At 33.7% G+C, this 16,803-nt stretch overlaps 3 protein-coding genes across 3 annotated transcripts; all 3 read left to right on the forward strand.

The window, feature by feature from the left end:
* Nucleotides 1–854: 854 nt before the first annotated feature.
* On the forward strand, nt 855–6,551 carry LOC143553154 (RNA cytidine acetyltransferase 1-like). Its single transcript, XM_077043197.1, has 25 exons — nt 855–965; nt 1,055–1,146; nt 1,235–1,346; nt 1,406–1,606; nt 1,686–1,859; nt 1,946–2,055; nt 2,146–2,280; nt 2,367–2,460; nt 3,201–3,299; nt 3,390–3,526; nt 3,611–3,711; nt 3,785–3,908; nt 4,012–4,099; nt 4,174–4,273; nt 4,356–4,408; nt 4,476–4,652; nt 4,737–4,774; nt 4,861–4,960; nt 5,027–5,206; nt 5,299–5,407; nt 5,524–5,596; nt 5,674–5,821; nt 5,886–6,014; nt 6,086–6,208; nt 6,330–6,551. The coding sequence occupies exons 1-25, from the start codon at nt 855–857 to the stop codon at nt 6,549–6,551; spliced, it is 3,030 nt and encodes a 1,009-aa protein (XP_076899312.1).
* An 855-nt stretch (nt 6,552–7,406) lies between these two features.
* Nucleotides 7,407–9,756, forward strand: LOC143553162 (acyl carrier protein 2, mitochondrial-like). Its single transcript, XM_077043203.1, has 2 exons — nt 7,407–7,622; nt 9,306–9,756. The coding sequence occupies exons 1-2, from the start codon at nt 7,413–7,415 to the stop codon at nt 9,480–9,482; spliced, it is 387 nt and encodes a 128-aa protein (XP_076899318.1). The 5' UTR covers nt 7,407–7,412; the 3' UTR covers nt 9,483–9,756.
* A 2,026-nt stretch (nt 9,757–11,782) lies between these two features.
* LOC143553185 (putative metallophosphoesterase At3g03305) lies at nt 11,783–15,919 on the forward strand. The gene is made up of 4 exons (XM_077043223.1): nt 11,783–12,077; nt 13,249–13,490; nt 13,655–15,193; nt 15,687–15,919. The coding sequence occupies exons 1-4, from the start codon at nt 11,825–11,827 to the stop codon at nt 15,801–15,803; spliced, it is 2,151 nt and encodes a 716-aa protein (XP_076899338.1). The 5' UTR covers nt 11,783–11,824; the 3' UTR covers nt 15,804–15,919.
* The last annotated feature ends 884 nt before the right edge of the window (nt 15,920–16,803 follow it).

Genomic DNA, 16,803 nt, shown 5'->3' on the forward strand with positions numbered 1-16,803 from the left:
ATAAAGTGGCCGGAAATATTATAATAAATAACTAACTCTATGTGCAACAATGGATTGTTAATTAACTTTAATATATTCATCGAATAATCGATCTGTTATAATCATTATTAATTGACCAAAAATATCCTTATAACATCGTCTCTGAGGAACGATCAATTGAACGGAATCGAATGGATTGGAGACATCAATAACCTTGGACGTGAAGAAAATCATAGTAGATTTAACAATTGTTGGGTAGATGTTCGATGTTGGGTATGAGCGGCGGAATTAGGGTTCGTATCTTCGTGAGGAGGTTAGAGAGAAAAATGAGTTGTGGAATTGGTTGTGGATTATGAAAAATGGACCGGGTATAGTTTTTTGTGGAGGAAGCGGGTTATTACGGGTCATGGGTTATAAATATTCTAAAATGGGTCCATGTCACATGATATTTAATATTGATTTATTTTAATGGCTAGAAATTAAGAAAATAGGAAATAGTCCACATGACATCTAGATAACATCCTATGTGGAGGGCCTGATGTCATGTGTATAAATTGTATTGCTTTAATAGTATTTAAAGATAAAAGAATTTGTATGTTTCCAACTTGGAAAGATTTTGAAGGAAAATAAATTGAAGAGAAAGAGAATATACCAAAAGAAAAGAAAAGATAAGAAAAATAAAATCCTTGATTTTCTTTACATAAATGATCTCGGAAACACGGCGTGGATGCATGTTTAACAAAAGGATGTATTGGTTTCAAGTTGTTAAAAAAAACCACACTTTTGTTCAAATATAAGACTTACATGCAAACCACACTTAAAAACCTAAATAACTTAAAGCCTAAAAGCGTTTGAAAGGCAATCGATCAAGCAGTATGGTGAGGAAGAAGATTGACGAACGAATCAGAACACTAATTGAAAACGGAGTCAAGACCAGACACCGCTCATTCTTTCTTATTATCGGCGACGAAAATGCCCACAACCAGGCACACACATACACTTTTTTTATTTTTTTATATAAATTATTATTTCTGTATGTATGCATATGTTAATATGTAAGTGTCGCGATCTGCAGATTGTAAACCTTCATGACATACTTAGCAGATCAGTTAAAAAGTCTAAACCTAAAGTTTTATGGTGTTACAAGGATCAACTTCAACTTACCAGGTAACTTCTCACACTTTAGGCTCCAAACAAAACACCCAACTTTAGAATGTTATTGGCTAATTCCATGTTATTTGTTTGTGTCTCACAGTCATAAGGCAAAGCGGGGAAAGCGGGCCAAACCAATCAAGAAGCTCATGAGTAACCCAGGGATGGATCCTGAAAAAAGTGTATCGCTTTTCAGGTTTGGTTACTTATTGCCGGTACAAGGATTCTGAGAGGATTCTTGGAAATACCTTTGGCGCCTGTATACTACAGGTAGATTGCATTTCATATTAAGTCTAAGTTATATTGTAGTCGGTACGTTTTAATCTGCATAGTTTTGTATTTCTTTCACCAGGATTTTGAGGCTCTGACACCGAACCTTCTCGCTAGAACTATAGAAACAGTGGAAGGCGGTGGATTGGTTATTCTGTTACTTCATTCTTTAAAAATGCTTACTAGTCTATACACCATGGTTATGGTATGAATTGCATCACAAGCTTATTATTTCAAATAGCAACTGCAATTATGAGTTTAATTGCTAATGATGTTACTTGCAGGATGTTCATGAAAGATTTCGTACAGAATCCCATTCGTTAGCCACTGGACGCTTTAACGAACGTTTTTTACTTTCTCTTGCATCGTGCGGTTCGTGTATGGTTATCGATGATGAGTTAAATATATTACCAATTTCTTCTCACATGAAATCAATAACACCCGTTCAAGTACAAGAGGTACGTACATCTCTGGTTTCTTTGACATTCTAGATTTCCTTGTATAAGACATGAAATTTTATTATTATTTTTTTTTGCAATAAAAGGACTCTGAGGGGCTCTTAGAAGCGGAGCGTGATTTGAAAGCTCTGAAAGAGCAGTTAAAGGATGACTTTCCTGTCGGTCCACTGATTAACAAGTGTTGCACATCAGATCAGGTACTGATGTGTCTTAACTCTTATGTTGATAATATTTGCTAATATTACAAGTACACATGAAGTTAACATATTGTGAATGTTGTTTATTTAGGTAAAGCTGTAATTACATGTCTTGATGCGATTTTGGATAAGACATTACGTAACACGGTGGCTTTGATTGCTGGTCGTGGTCGTGGGAAGTCGGCTGCACTTGGTTTTGCAGTTGCTGGAGCTGTTGCCGCAGGGTGGGTGACAATCTAACTTTTTACATATATTTTTTTGTTATATGCATTGATCTAATATTTTAGTCAACATATGATCGATTCTGCAGGTATTCAAATATATATGTGACAGCTCCTAGCCCAGAAAATCTTAAAACATTATTTGAGTTTGTAGAATTGGGATTTGGCATGCTTGAGTACAAGGTGAAAGTTGTTTATATTTCATATTTTTAATCGATTCAAAGCATGTAACATGCTATTCAGTGTATTGTGCCTGGTTTTTGTTTCTTGTATAATTATGATTACATTTGTTGATATCATAGTTATTAAAAGCGATAAAAGCACACGCCTAAGAGCAATTTTTGGGCGAAGTGGTGGTTTCCCACTTCTTAATGCTAAAGGCGCATATCCAGGAGACGCTTCCTATTTTTTTTTCGATCTTTTTTTTTATCTTTTTTTTGATTTCCTTTTTTTAAATCAATAACTGAATGATAAAAATCACCTAAAAAATAGGTCAACTTACGTAATTTACTCCAACATCATCGATAATTCTTGATTCTGTTTTAATATATATATATATATGGTTTGGATCAAATACAAATGAAATTAACGTGCTAAACGTGAGAACCAAGTAGAGTAATTATATATACAAGTAGAGTAATTATCATAGAGTAATTATGTAATTATCATTTGTACGTTAACCTTCCCATATATATATATCATTACTTAAAAGGTTTTATTAATTTTTTTGCATTGGTTAAATGTTTAAATTGTTAATTGTATTAAATTTTTATTATATTTGGGAGTAATAATAGTTTTATATATCTATTACATATATATTTTATTGTTTTAATTATTGCGTTTTTTTTTCTTGGGCCCTCGCTTTTTTTGCGCTTACCGACTGATAACTATTGTTGATATGTATATTTTATTGACATTTTTAGGAGCATTTGGATTATGATATTGTCAGAAGCTCAAATCCAGAGCTCAGGAAGGTGGCTATCAGAATAAATATATACAAACAGCATAGGCAGACAATTCAGGTTTTCATGCATGCCCCTCTTCTTGTTTTATATTCTTTGTTTTGGGACCTCAATTTCCTCTGATTGTATATAACGTGTCGTCTGTTGCAGTACATACAACCTCATGAACATGAAAAACTGTCTCAAGTTGAGCTTTTGGTGATTGATGAAGCTGCAGCTATTCCACTGCCAGTTGTTAAGTCCTTATTTGGGCCTTATGTCGTTTTCCTTTCTTCTACTGTTAACGGGTACGAAGATACATATGTATCTATTTGTGTACAGTGCTTGCACTTTGCATAATCTTAACTGTTGTATATATATCTTTCTTAAAGCTATGAAGGGACAGGGCGATCTTTATCGTTAAAGCTTTTGCAGCAATTAAAAGAGCAAAGTGTAGCTTCTACAAAAACCAAAGACGCCAATCCTAATTCTGGTATCATAAGCCTTTCAGTTGAATTTTCTGATAGTTAGTTTGTCTCAAAATGATTTAATTTGTTTCAATTCAGGGCGATCATTTAGACAGATAGATTTGACTGAGTCTATTAGATACGCGCCTGGTGATTTGGTTGAATCTTGGCTTAACAATTTACTTTGTTTGGACATAGTAAATTCCGTACCTATCGTTAACAGGTTACTTGTTTTTTTGCTGTTATTATTTTTATTATTATTGTTGTTGTTGTTGTTGTTGTTGTTGTTTTGACTTCATTAACCTGTAATCTATTTGTGCAAGTAGGTCACCTCTTCCGAGTGAGTGTAATCTTTATTATGTTAACCGGGATACGCTTTTCTCATATCATAAAGACAGCGAGTTATTTCTGCAGGTAGTTATGAACTTATGATATATGAGTCTGTTACTTACTCATTTGGCTTACATATGTATTTTCACTTTATTTAGCGAATGATGGCTCTATACGTTGCTTCTCACTACAAAAATTCTCCAAATGATCTTCAATTATTGGCTGATGCACCAGCTCATCACTTGTTTGTGTTACTCGGTATGCCTTTCGTTTGTTCGTTTCGCTATGTTATTATATTTTACTATTTTTTTTTGTCGATTTTACTTATGTGTGCGCACAGGTCCTGTGGATGAATCAAGCAATAAGCTCCCAGATATTCTTTGTGTCATCCAAGTTTGTTTTGTTTTCATTTTTTCTCGTATTTAATTATTTAAACGATAGTTAATTAACTGTTGTACAGATTTGTTTTGAAGGAAAAATTTCAAAGGATTCTGCATTGAATAGTTTAAGAGCTGGTCATCAGCCTTCAGGAGACCAAATTCCATGGAAATTTTGTCAACAGTTTCAAGATGAAGACTTTCCGAGTCTTTCTGGTGCTAGGATTGTGCGTATCGCTACACACCCTGACGCAATGAAGGTACCTCTACCCGCTTCAATCACTTTGTTTTTTATCTTATTAGTTAAGTGCAACATTAATGATTGTGATCTCATAATATTGCAGCTTGGATATGGTTCGACAGCCATAAAATTGCTAGCAAGGTATGATTGATTTGTGTTTTTGCATGCTCATTGATGTTTTACAGCTCGGTTTGGTTGATTTTTAATAATCTTTTTGGTATGTATAGGTACTTTGAGGGCGAATTCACTAACCTCTCTGATGAAGCAGTCGTCCAGAATGATCGTCCGGAACCTTCATTTGTCAGAATTACCGAAGCAGCCGAGAAAGCAAGATATTATTATTACTCTTTAATTATTTTACATTTGTTTTTTGTAACAAACATTTTTCTGTAGGCGTCATTGCGTGAAGAAAACATAAAACCAAGGTCAGACCTTCCAGCTCTACTTGAACCTCTGTCAAAAAGACCGCACGAGAAACTACATTATCTTGGGGTCTCTTTTGGGCTTACTTTGGATCTGTTTCGCTTTTGGAGAAGATGTAAATTCGCTCCGTTTTATTTATGTCAAATTCCAGTTAAGTTGATATTATTATTATTATCATTCTCTTTTTTTAATGCTTAATACTAACTTCCTTTCTGACCATGTTTCTTATGATTTGTTTTCAGAATCCTGTTACCGGTGAGCATACTTGTATGATGCTCAAACCTCTACATACAGATGATATTGAAGTTACTGGATCAGATGAATTGGGATTTGTTGCTCCTTTTTATCAAGGTTTGTAATTTTATACGGTTCGACGTTACTTTTAAACCTTGGCCAGACCACATAGACTATTTGCATAATTAACTCAAAAACTTTATTATCGAAAATTAATTCATTTGTGTCTTTAGCTTTTAGGTCATCAGTTGCTAGGCGTTTGTGTTCCCCTAGATTTAACACTATGGAATACAAGCTTGCAGTGAGGTATGCACGTCTCTGTTATTACTTATTAATAACGTTTCTTACGAAATTTTAATTGTGCCATATTTTTGCCTTTATAGCATATTGGATTCGGATCCAAAACTCAGCTTCACAGATGTAGACCCTCCATCAACAATTTCACACGATATATACGGTGATATCTTTAAATCATCAATCAATATGAAAAGACTGAAAGCTTACGTGAACCAACAAGCTGATTATCATCTGGTAACGAATTTTCAAATTTATTTTGTATAACAAAACATAGGCTGATATTTGTTTAAATTGACAGATTTCAGATTTAACACATTCACTTGCGTACTTATACTTCGAGAAAAAGTTACCAGTTTCGTTGTCATGTGTACAAACCTCTATATTACTATGCATGGGCTTGCAGAATCAAGATGCGTCTTATGTCGAGGTTTAGTTTAGTTTGTTTTCGACTAAACTTTGATTAGTTATCTCAATTTATTTATCATCTCTTTTTTATAGAGAGTGATGAAGTTGGAAAAACAAGTGATGTCACAGTTCTTTAAAGTGATGAATAAGTTTCATAAATATTTGGATTCAATTTCTACAAAAGAATTTAATTCAACTCTGCCCCAAGTCAAAGAAGTAAGCCACTAGTTTAGTTGAATTATTTTCTTCATTGATTAATATTGCCTTCCTATAATTTTGTTTGGTTGACAATTGTCTTATTATTTGAACTAAAATTTGTTTTGTGGATGTATTCTAGGATGATTTTAAAGCAAGCAGTGACAATGTGTTGAACTCGGAGTTTTCCCAAAGGTATGCGATTGCTGACAAGGACGTAGAGTTTGCGAGTGCTTTGCAAAACGGGGATGGAAATATACCGCCGGGTGGTGTGATTAGTGTCGAGTCAAGTAAAACGAAAGTCAAAAAAATAGTAACAAGAAAAGAAGCAATGATGGAGGTTCCTCCAAATCTTCAAAGATGAGAAGGACATAATTATTTATAAATTGGTGTTACACTACTTTTTAACAACTTTGATTTGAATTTGTTAGTTTTTATTTATTTATGATGTTGTTTGTAAGAACAAAGGTCTTTGGTTTTTAAAATAGTTTTGTGGACCTTTTTTTTTGGCAAAACTGGATATTCTCTCCCAGTGTTTTATACTTATCTTCTATGTCTTGAGAAGATACTATATATGTTTTGGTAAGTTGTAACTGAAATAGGCTACGTTTTTATTTGTTTCGGTATGTTATAATCATAATTGTACATTTCAAACAAAACGTTCACTTTCAGGAAACAATGATTCTTGGTTGCATGAAATCAATAATCGGATTATGAAAAAACGTGTATTTCAAAAAGTGAGTTGTAAAATATTGAGTTCATTGTAGGGGTAACAACTCAGAAATAGCATCTACACCCATAACATAACATCGTTACATAAAAAAAGACAAGGAGAGCTTCTACTCTCTAAAGGCAAGAAGAAGGATGATCGTACGAGGAATTACAATTTCCAGCTGGAAAAGGAGAGTCCTGTCCTTGCACGTGGTCGGCCATTATAATGGTCTGTCTACTTGTAACGATGCTCATTATTATTCATATTAATAAACTTTTACCTCTTAACAATGTTATAGATTAAATAAAGTGAAAAGTAGGTGATGAGATAGATGATGAAGTACGGGTAATGACCGCAAAATAAAGATTTTTATAAATTAGTTTGAAATATGACGTGATATGTTAAATTGACGGTTTGAAACAAAAACGGGAAAGGAGATGCTCTTATAAAACTAGAGGGGTCACGTACACACAAAAACTCACTATCATCAGCCTATCAGCTTAGGGTTTATCAATGGCGGCGAGAAATGCACTCCTGAAGCATCTGCGTCTGAATGTTTCAGCTCAAAACCCTAGCAGTAGAAGAGTACTCGAAGGAGGCTTAATCCACCTTTTCCGCCGCCGTTTTTCCGAGGAAGTACGAGGATCTTTCTTCGACAAGTCAGAGGTGACTGATCGAGTGGTTACCTGCGTCAAAAATTTCCAAAAAGTTGATCCCTCTAAGGTAATTAAACGAATCCATTTAATTTATATGTAAACCTTTTGAATTAGGGCTGAGTCTATTGGAAAATTAAAATGTGTATGTTTGATTGATAATTATTGTGTTGATTGTTGGTTGAGTTTTGTACACTCTAATGGGTTCTTTAAGAAGCTAGTACCCGGTTATTATTATTGTAGTCCAACAATTAACATGTGTTTATTAGTCTTTGAAGTGAAATTTATGATCATGTAAAGTGTGTGAAATGTATAGCTTCATCTTTTGATTTAGGCATGCCAATCGTGCGCTAGATGGCGAGATTACGAAAAGGTTGATAGCAATTTGTGTTTTCTTTTATGTATTGTTGATGTGAATTGGAAATCATGGTGAATTGATGACAGTGATTACTTTAGTAGTGGTTGTTGAAAAATTGAAGTTATCAGGCCTTGTTTATCTTTTTTTTTTAGTTTGGAGGAATATTATTAATCTAATCTTGGTCTAAAAAAGCACGCCCTAGGCGCAAAGTGACATGAGGCTTGTACACATAGTGCGCCTTGGTGCGCTTTTTGGCGAGGTGAGGTGTGACTGTCAAGGGGCTTTTTGTACATGGATCATTGATTTGGGCTAGAATGAATTAAAGCATAATGGGCGTGAAAGGGCGGAACCAAGCTACATTGTTCTAAAGGTGTAGAAACTAGAAACACCTTATACTTTATTATTTTGAATTAATGTTTAAACGCGTTATGCTTTAATTATTATATATGGCCCTAATTAAAGCTTCATGTACAAGGAATTTAGAATTTATGTGGGGTAGTATGTGACAGTTCATCTTGTTTCCAGTATGAATTAGGATTAGTCATACGTTGACTAGAGTGCTGACTTGGCACTATGAATCGTGCTACCATCTATGTGGTCTATATCTGAGATGACGTGATGATAATGCCGTACACCTGTATGATCACCAGCTGATAATTAAATGTTTTTGGCATCGTCAGTAGTTTATTTAGAGAGAGGACCTGGTATGAATCGTCTAATCAGTCAAGTTAATAGTCAATGAGAGTCTAGGTAATTTGTGTTATTGACAAGCGGCTTTAGTGAGTTTTTTAAGTATTTAGTTTCTTTATGTTAATTGTTTTTGCATAGTTGTAATATATCTTATTATCTTGGTATTTAAATGCGCGCATAATGTGCACATCACATGTTGCAGTGATGAAATTGCATCGCGCGACGCAGTTCTATTGTGCGCATCATGTGATGCGGTCTTATGTGTACTGCAACGATTTATGCAGTTGGACAGAATTTGAACAAATTGGACCGTTGATTACAATGGCCAATGGGTCTGAGTTTCTTAAATCTGATTGAACAAATTTGAAAAATCAATTGAACAATGAGTTTGAGTATTTGAGCAAATTAAACTATTTATTGGACAGATCTGACTAGTGATTATGAGATTATCTTGTATTTTTGTGTTTAAAAGCCAGCAAGTTCAAATATCATCTATAAATATTTTTATTAACAAACACGAATTGCATACGTGGCACGTGTGCTTCACGCATCGGGCTTTTTCTAAACACGTTATGGAGACTCTTGCTCAAATTGTTTCATGATTCGCTTATAATATTTTAGTTCGATTTGTGTGCCAAAATGGGTTAATATTTTACTTTATATTTAAGTATTAATTGAGTTTGAACACATTCTCATATTTTGTAGGTTACATCATGCGCACACTTCCAAAACGATCTTGGGTTAGATAGTTTAGACACAGTCGAGATTGTAATGGCTCTTGAAGAAGAATTTGGGTTCGAGATTCCTGATAATGATGCAGACAAAATTAGCTCCATTGACCTTGCGGTTGACTTTATCGCGTCTCATCCTCAAGCTAAGTAAGGAGTATGAGTGGATGGCGTCAACTATATTGAATCAAGAAAATGCAAAAATCATTTGCAATTCGGTGTTTTTCATTTTTTTCATTTTAGTTATTTTTTTGTATTACTGTATGCTTACACACTTTTCATCATCTTGCATGCTGCTTAAATAAGTGCAGTTGTGGGCGTGTGACTGCAGTTGGTTCATTTTATTGGTACTGTTGAATAGATCAAAGAAACTTTATAGGTTTTCTCTTTGTATTTGATTAATATGAATCTAGATGATGATGATAATTTAAAGCAGTTTTTTTTTCTATATTTCTAAGATTTTTTTGTGTTGAAAATGATGGTAGGAAAAGTTTTTAAACAAGCCATTCTCATTTTCGGATCAAAATTTTGTCAATCCTGTGATCAGTTGTGGTATGAATCTATGTGGAATAGTGTTTTTGTGCAATTGGTATCTTTGTAGGCAATTGTCACTTACATGCAGATTACCCATTGGGTGTTAAGACTTTCATAGTTGATAAACTAGTCCGAGTTTGAGCTTTAATTTATATACTTTAACTATTTTTATATATTTTGAGAAAAGAAAAACTTAAATGACCCAAGCCAAGCTCGAGCATTGTTAAATTAATACATAAAAGTTTAAGAGAGTTAAAACTTAGAAAAACTCAAAGCTTGTTAAGACTTGACAAGGCTAAATGATCTTTTCATACAAGGCTTGAGCTAAGGCTTGATAAGTAAACGAGTTTTAGGCTTGGCTCGAGCTCGATAAGGCTCAGATTGTTTCAAGCTTTTTATCAATCCAATCTTAAGTAGCTCACAAGTGGCTTGACTCACCCTTGATAGTTAGTTGACTCTAGCATTGACGTTTGTTGACCAGCATAATCTTTGTTTTCATCTTTGGTGCATGTGGGGGCGTCGTATGTCACTTTCAGATTTCTTGATTTCATATCAATAATTTTTTTGTCTCAATCTGCCCGTTACTTTTAGTCGAGTACATAATTAACTTTTGTTTCGTTTTGAAACATAAAAAAACATGAACAATATTATTCTTTCAATATCTTTTAGTCTTTTACAATAAAGACCAAACTAAGCCATAGTTCTAATTCCATTGTTCTTAATTGTGTTTTGAAAATCCGATTAGATCCATGTCAGAATTTGCTATTGTCATTCGTTACTGACTCTTTTCTTAGCCAATCAACAAAAGCTAATGGTTTAATAACAATCAGTCCAGTTTTTTAACATTGATCTTTTTACTTTTGGGTTTAAGCCGCACCTACAATAAATAGTTGGGGTTATGGATTTTACTCACATATGGTGGGGTCTCCAGGACAAGACTAATTGGGCGGACTGATGTACGAGTTTTCCTTCAAGGACGTGGCAGCCTAGCATCCCACAGTTTCATACTCGGGTGAACAATAGCACATAAGTGATCCAAATAGCCGTTCGAAAAAATCTAATTTTGCATACTTCTAAAATAAAACGAAAATAAAAAGAATTAAACAAAATCCAAAGCTAAGACCAATATAGCAAAGTGGTTTTTGACACTTTCATGTGAGTTACAGGTTTCACGCATCATCGAAACTATCAACGTGTTCCCAAGTTAACATAATTAAAAGAAAAAAAAGGAAAATAAAACCTTCTTTCCCTTTCATTCCTTCCATATATTTCATCTCCTTTTCTTTCCTTTTCTTTTCTTTCCTTTTCTTTTCTTTCCTTTCTTTCCAATTCTTTATATATTGAAAAAAAAAGCCTTTTTACCCTTTAAAACCTATATTTTTCCTTTATTTCCTTTCATTTCGGGTGTTTAAAATTCCTTATTTTTGTCTCCTTATAACTTTTAACTTATCAACAAGTTAATAAAGTGTTTGGAATTACTTAATATGTTAGTGGAAAAGTTTCATAAGTCGAGAATGTGACTTATGAGTTATGACTTGTAGATAAATCATAAGGAGTTAAAAACAAGGAATTATGGTTGTCACCTTTTACCCGAAACCCAACCCGAGAAAGTCCGAACCCGAAAGATCCAAACCCGAACCCGAACCGAAGTAATTCGGGTTAGTTCTTGGGTCTGATTTTTAGGTTTCAGGTCAACTTGAGAAACCCAAATACACTATTTGTTTAACTTTCCAATTTTTAGGTTTCAGGTCGACGAGAACAGCCTCCCAACTTTTAACTTTCCATCCGTTCTTCTAAAAAAAATACTTTTGGAACAAAGGTACTTGTATCTTTCCATTCATTTCTTTTTTAGTTCAAGCTCTGGAACACAGCTAGTACTGTATGATTGACCTCCAGCGGATGTCATTGATCCGACCCGGTCTGCAATTAAACCCTAAAAACAGTATCATACAACACAACATTATGAAACTGTTAATCCTCTTATTGCTGTGCTACAATTGTATTGGTAGCGATGAGATCAGTAGTAACACGAACAACAACAGAGACATTATACAAGTACAAAATAGTGAGGATGACGTGGTGTGGATCGTTCAGCTATCTGATCTTCATTTCAGTGTTCATTATCCTGAACGAGCTTTCGAGTTCCAGCAATTCGTGAGCTCTACTCTCTCAATGATCAATCCGTCACTCGTATTAATCACCGGCGATCTTACTGGTATTCTCATTACAATTTGACCTGTTTTCGTAATTATTTGATGATTTGATTTGAATTGAGTTGATTTTGATGATGTTTTAAGCTAATTTATTACGAATGCTTAGGACTTTGAAATTTGATAACACATAAATGTGATGTAGGTTGAGAATTTGTTCATTGAGTGATTGATAGGGCTGTAAAAGAACCGAACGTTTATGTTCCTTTGTTTAATAAGTTAACGGACACAGACAAGGGATTTCGTTTGTTAATTAAATGAACCAACATGAACATAGGCCATCTTCGTTCGATAATGTGTTCGTTTATGTTTGGTTTTTAATAATGTTTAATTACTTTTCTAATCTAATCAATTTGATTTAAGCAAAATTATTAACTATAAAACAAAAATATATATGAGTATTATGTGATTAATTTATATGTAAAATTAACATACGGATATGAATGTTAAATAAACACCTTGACACTGACCAATTCGGTTAGCCAAACCAAATAAAACATTTTTTTATGTTCATATGTGTTCGTTCGTTTGTATTCGTGAACCGTTCATGAACAAGTTCATTTCTTTAATGAACGGATACAAACAATAAATTCCGTTCAGTTAGCTGTTCGTAAACTGTTCGCTTGTCTGATAACAGCTTAACGGATAAACATGAACAACGCCTTGTTCGGTTCGGTTCGGTTCGTGTAGCCCTAGTGATTGAGTTATATGTGGATTTAGCTTAATGGGTGTTTGGATGCATGTTATTAAGTAATTATTCTACTTTAAGAGCTAGGGATGTTTGGATGTGGTTTTTGAAACTGATTATGCATAACTAGTATATCGGAGCTTTGCATGTTTACTTATATAGGCAATTTCATCTTCATGTTAACATCAAAGTGTAACAATCATATTTACTTATTTAGATTTGGAAAAATCAGTTTTTTAATGACAACAAGAAGCTAGTAAATAACTAAATACCAATAATTTGATATGATGATGAAGATGAAGTAAGAATGTGAAAAACAATATACCAAATATTAAAATTTTGAATCTTTAACCGACTTATTTTATTTGTAATAAAATATAAAGTATAAACATTTGGTGCATCTTTGATAATATATAATCATTTTGATTTGCATTTACATGCTACTTGAAGATTTGATTAAAAGTCATTACTTTATATAATTCTAACAGATGGTAAAAGCAAGGATCATTTAATAATGAAGCAAAATGAAGAAGAGTGGATTGAATACCAAAATGCAATGAAAAATGTTATAACAACAAGTGGCCTTGATAAAAACATCTTTTATGATGTTAGAGGAAATCATGATAAGTTTGGTGTCCCCAATGTTGGTGGTGCATTTGACTTTTTTTCAAACTATAGTGTCACTGGTCAACTTGGAAGAAGCCAATCGGTCAACAGTGTTACTCTGCAGGTTAGTTTTTCTTTCAACCTCCATTTTTTGCACATTATTGCAATGTTATATAAAACTAGTTTATTAAAACATCATAAAAATGAAAAGCTGCATCATATTATTTCTTTGAATGTGATACCTGTTTTGACTTTGACCCATTACCCAACCTGTTTTGATTTTGATAGACTAGCAGCCGGAATCTTCTATTTGTTTCATTCGACAGCACAATGTCTACCGGCTTACGGGGCCCCACAAATCTTTTTGGGCATCCAACTGACCAACTGTTAAACGAACTAAACTCTCATCTCTCACAATGGGATGCCACATCAGCAAAATCATCAACCAAGATCGCGTTCGGCCATTTTCCCCTTTCGTTTTCCGCACCCACAAATTCTGGAAGAACCCTAAAACAAATTTTTCTCAACCAATCCATAACTGCTTATCTGTGTGGCCATTTTCATTTAAAATTCGGTAAGAATCTAAAACGTCATCATGAAACGGATCTTGAAACGGGTCATAGCCCTATTCAACTAAACATACATCAAAAGGGTAGTTCATCAAGTATCCAAAGTTGTCAAAAAGTTGGTCAAAACGTCAATGAGTTTTGGGAGCTGGAAATGGGTGATTGGAGGAAAAGTCGAGCTATACGCGTTATGGCAATCGATAAAGGTCGTGTATCGTTCATCGACACCGATTTAAAGACCGGTTCTAAAGAAATCTTGATCTTACCAACTTATCCATTAGATTCCCGGTTTATATCAACAGATATGTTGAACAAATATAAATGTCAATCAATGGAGGATACAGCTCATATCAGAGCCCTGGTTTTCTCTTCAACAACAATTGCATCCGTTAAGGCTAAAATATATGATTCAGTGCACGGGGATCTTAAGATGGTTCTAGAAGCTTCCATGAATAAAAATGATAACTTTAACTTATACACTGTCCCGTGGAACTCAGAAGCATTTATTGATCCGTCTGTTAATAGATATTGGCTACAAATCGAAGCAGTCGATATTAACGATAAAACAGTTTCAACCGAATTAATACCTTTTTCGTTATCTGGGTTGCGTGCTGACCTGTCATGGACATGGAAGGAAGCTTTTGTTATGGGGATTCAATGGGCCGAGTTATACTACCCGATATTTTGGTCGTTTTATTTTCTTGTTTTCATCATTCTTATTCTACCAAAAATCATCATTTTCGTATGGAAAAAACAGTATAGTTACAAATACTTCAAGGCGAATAAAGGGGTTATAAGTTTTGTGACATGGGTTTTTGCTGAGGTGGACAATATCCAGTTTTTGTGGAAGTTAATATTGGCATACTTGTTGTACCTTATACTATGTCCATGGTTTTTAGGTCAAGTATTCACTAAAGGTGGTGATAGAGGATACATGACATATAAAGGATGGGTGGTGAATTTTAATGATTTGAAAAATTTAGAATTTATTGGGTTTCCAGATGTAATGGTGATTGTTATTCCTCATATTTATTTTGTGGTGTTACCGGCTGTTATTATTATTGGGGCGGTGGTTGCTGAGAGAGCGGTGTATCAAGATCATGTTTGTTCACTTTCTGGGAAGAAAAGAGATGATGGTGTAGACGATGAAAGAATTAAGTCAAGTGATCATATAAGTGGTTGGGTTTTGAAGATGTTGAGGAAATGGGCTAGGGTCATTCTTGCAATTTTGTCTATGGCGGTTTGTTGGAAGCATTTAAAGGTGAGTATCATTGATCTATAACTACTAAGAGGAAATAGAGATACATGAGTAGTGTACATAAGCAGAAAGAGAGTGGTGGGGGTGGGGGTTTGTAAGCATTTTTTATTCATTATGTAAAGTTATTTCTATAAATAAGTAGTAAGATAGTTATGCATACGAAAAAACATATTATTGCTATAATAATCTAAATCTTTTAGTAAGTTAGCTATTTTCTATAAGTAATCAATGAGTTAAACATGCTTACCAAAAAATATATTATTCCTACAAAAATATAAACCTTCTTATAAGAACGATTTATTAGGTAGTATGCGACTATGCGTTTATCATAGACGATAATCAACTCTCAACTCACCCGTTAAAGGGTTTTAATTCATAGTTAGATTACCGTTATTATTGTTGTGACCATATTGCTTTCTAATCATAGTTTTAGCGTGTTAATTATGGAGAAATTTGATATAAATTTTGATTTCTGCTTTTTAATTTTTGGATGCAGAACTGCTGGTCTCTAATGAAAGCTTACGAGATGAACCCATTAGTGCATTTTCCATTTTATAGCTTCTCAATCCCGCTGTTATTGGTTTATGTTTTCTACAAGACGAAAAGACTATGACGCCCTTTGCTTCTTTAATCTCAATACCGTTAAGGTAGATAAGAGTTACTAATGGCATAGCTATGGGATGGATTTGAGTTCCCTATAATTTTGATAATACAGTATTCTAAATACAAATCGCCTCTAAAGAAACTAGTATTCTTTGTTCAAGGATAAAATATACATGGAAAAAGGAACCAATGGGGATATATGTAAGTTAGTTGTACCTTTTAAGTTCAGTAATGTTCTTATTGTACTCTTAACAAGTTTTTTACGTCTAAATAGAGACAAATTGGTACTTTTGGTTAGATTTACATGAGTTAAGGCTAGGTTCTTTATATATAAGTTTTTATCTTTTATTATTTTCGTCATTGCTACCTTTCGCGATGCTTAACGAAAGGATGTATCGGTTCCAAGTTGTTTAAATAAACAACACTTTTGTTCAAATTTAACTTGTAAAGGGACCAACATGCAAAAAATGTTTACGGATTTTTGCGAGAAAAAACAAAAAGAATGTTGGTTTTTTATGGTATTTCCCTTGACAAAATTATCATCTTCCATTGAATGGTTGCAAGTTTTTTCTTCAATGTAGGGGTGTGCACAAAACCGAATCGAAACCGAAAGAACCAAAAAAACCAAACCGAATTAGAAACCGGCGGTTCGGTTTTGAACTTTAGCAAAAACCGAAATATTGGCTTTGGTTCGGTTTTGTATTTTGTTAAGAACCAAAAAAGCCAAACCGAACCAGAATAACAAAAAAAATCAAAATAACCATAACATCTTAACTGTAACCATTAAAAGGAAATCAACCGATGACTGTTTGTTTAGTTTTAACAAATGGTTAACAACAAATATATTTGGTTTCTACATATGATTACTATATAATAATACTGGTACTTTTAGTTTTGATTTTAAACTTATCTTTTATAAGCTTTTAATAATACTTGAGGTTCAAACTTTCAATATTCTATCAATCATTAGTTTAAATAAAAAACAAATATCATGCCCAATTTCAATATTT

Source organism: Bidens hawaiensis, unplaced genomic scaffold (assembly GCF_021521415.1).
Source record: "Bidens hawaiensis isolate Kalapana, Puna unplaced genomic scaffold, B.hawaiensis_p1.1 tig00017157_1, whole genome shotgun sequence".
Lineage (NCBI taxonomy): Eukaryota > Viridiplantae > Streptophyta > Magnoliopsida > Asterales > Asteraceae > Bidens > Bidens hawaiensis.

Coding starts and splice junctions, on each gene's coding strand:
- LOC143553154 (XM_077043197.1), top strand. CDS start 855: ATGGTGAGGAAGAAGATTGACGAACGAATCAGAACACTAATTGAAAAC. Junction 2,281..2,366: donor GCTGGAGCTGTTGCCGCAGG/GTGGGTGACAAT, acceptor TCGATTCTGCAG/GTATTCAAATATATATGTGA. Junction 4,409..4,475: donor ATATTCTTTGTGTCATCCAA/GTTTGTTTTGTT, acceptor ACTGTTGTACAG/ATTTGTTTTGAAGGAAAAAT.
- LOC143553185 (XM_077043223.1), top strand. CDS start 11,825: ATGAAACTGTTAATCCTCTTATTGCTGTGCTACAATTGTATTGGTAGC. Junction 12,078..13,248: donor AATCACCGGCGATCTTACTG/GTATTCTCATTA, acceptor TAATTCTAACAG/ATGGTAAAAGCAAGGATCAT. Junction 15,194..15,686: donor TTTGTTGGAAGCATTTAAAG/GTGAGTATCATT, acceptor TTTTGGATGCAG/AACTGCTGGTCTCTAATGAA.
- LOC143553162 (XM_077043203.1), top strand. CDS start 7,413: ATGGCGGCGAGAAATGCACTCCTGAAGCATCTGCGTCTGAATGTTTCA. Junction 7,623..9,305: donor AAAAAGTTGATCCCTCTAAG/GTAATTAAACGA, acceptor CATATTTTGTAG/GTTACATCATGCGCACACTT.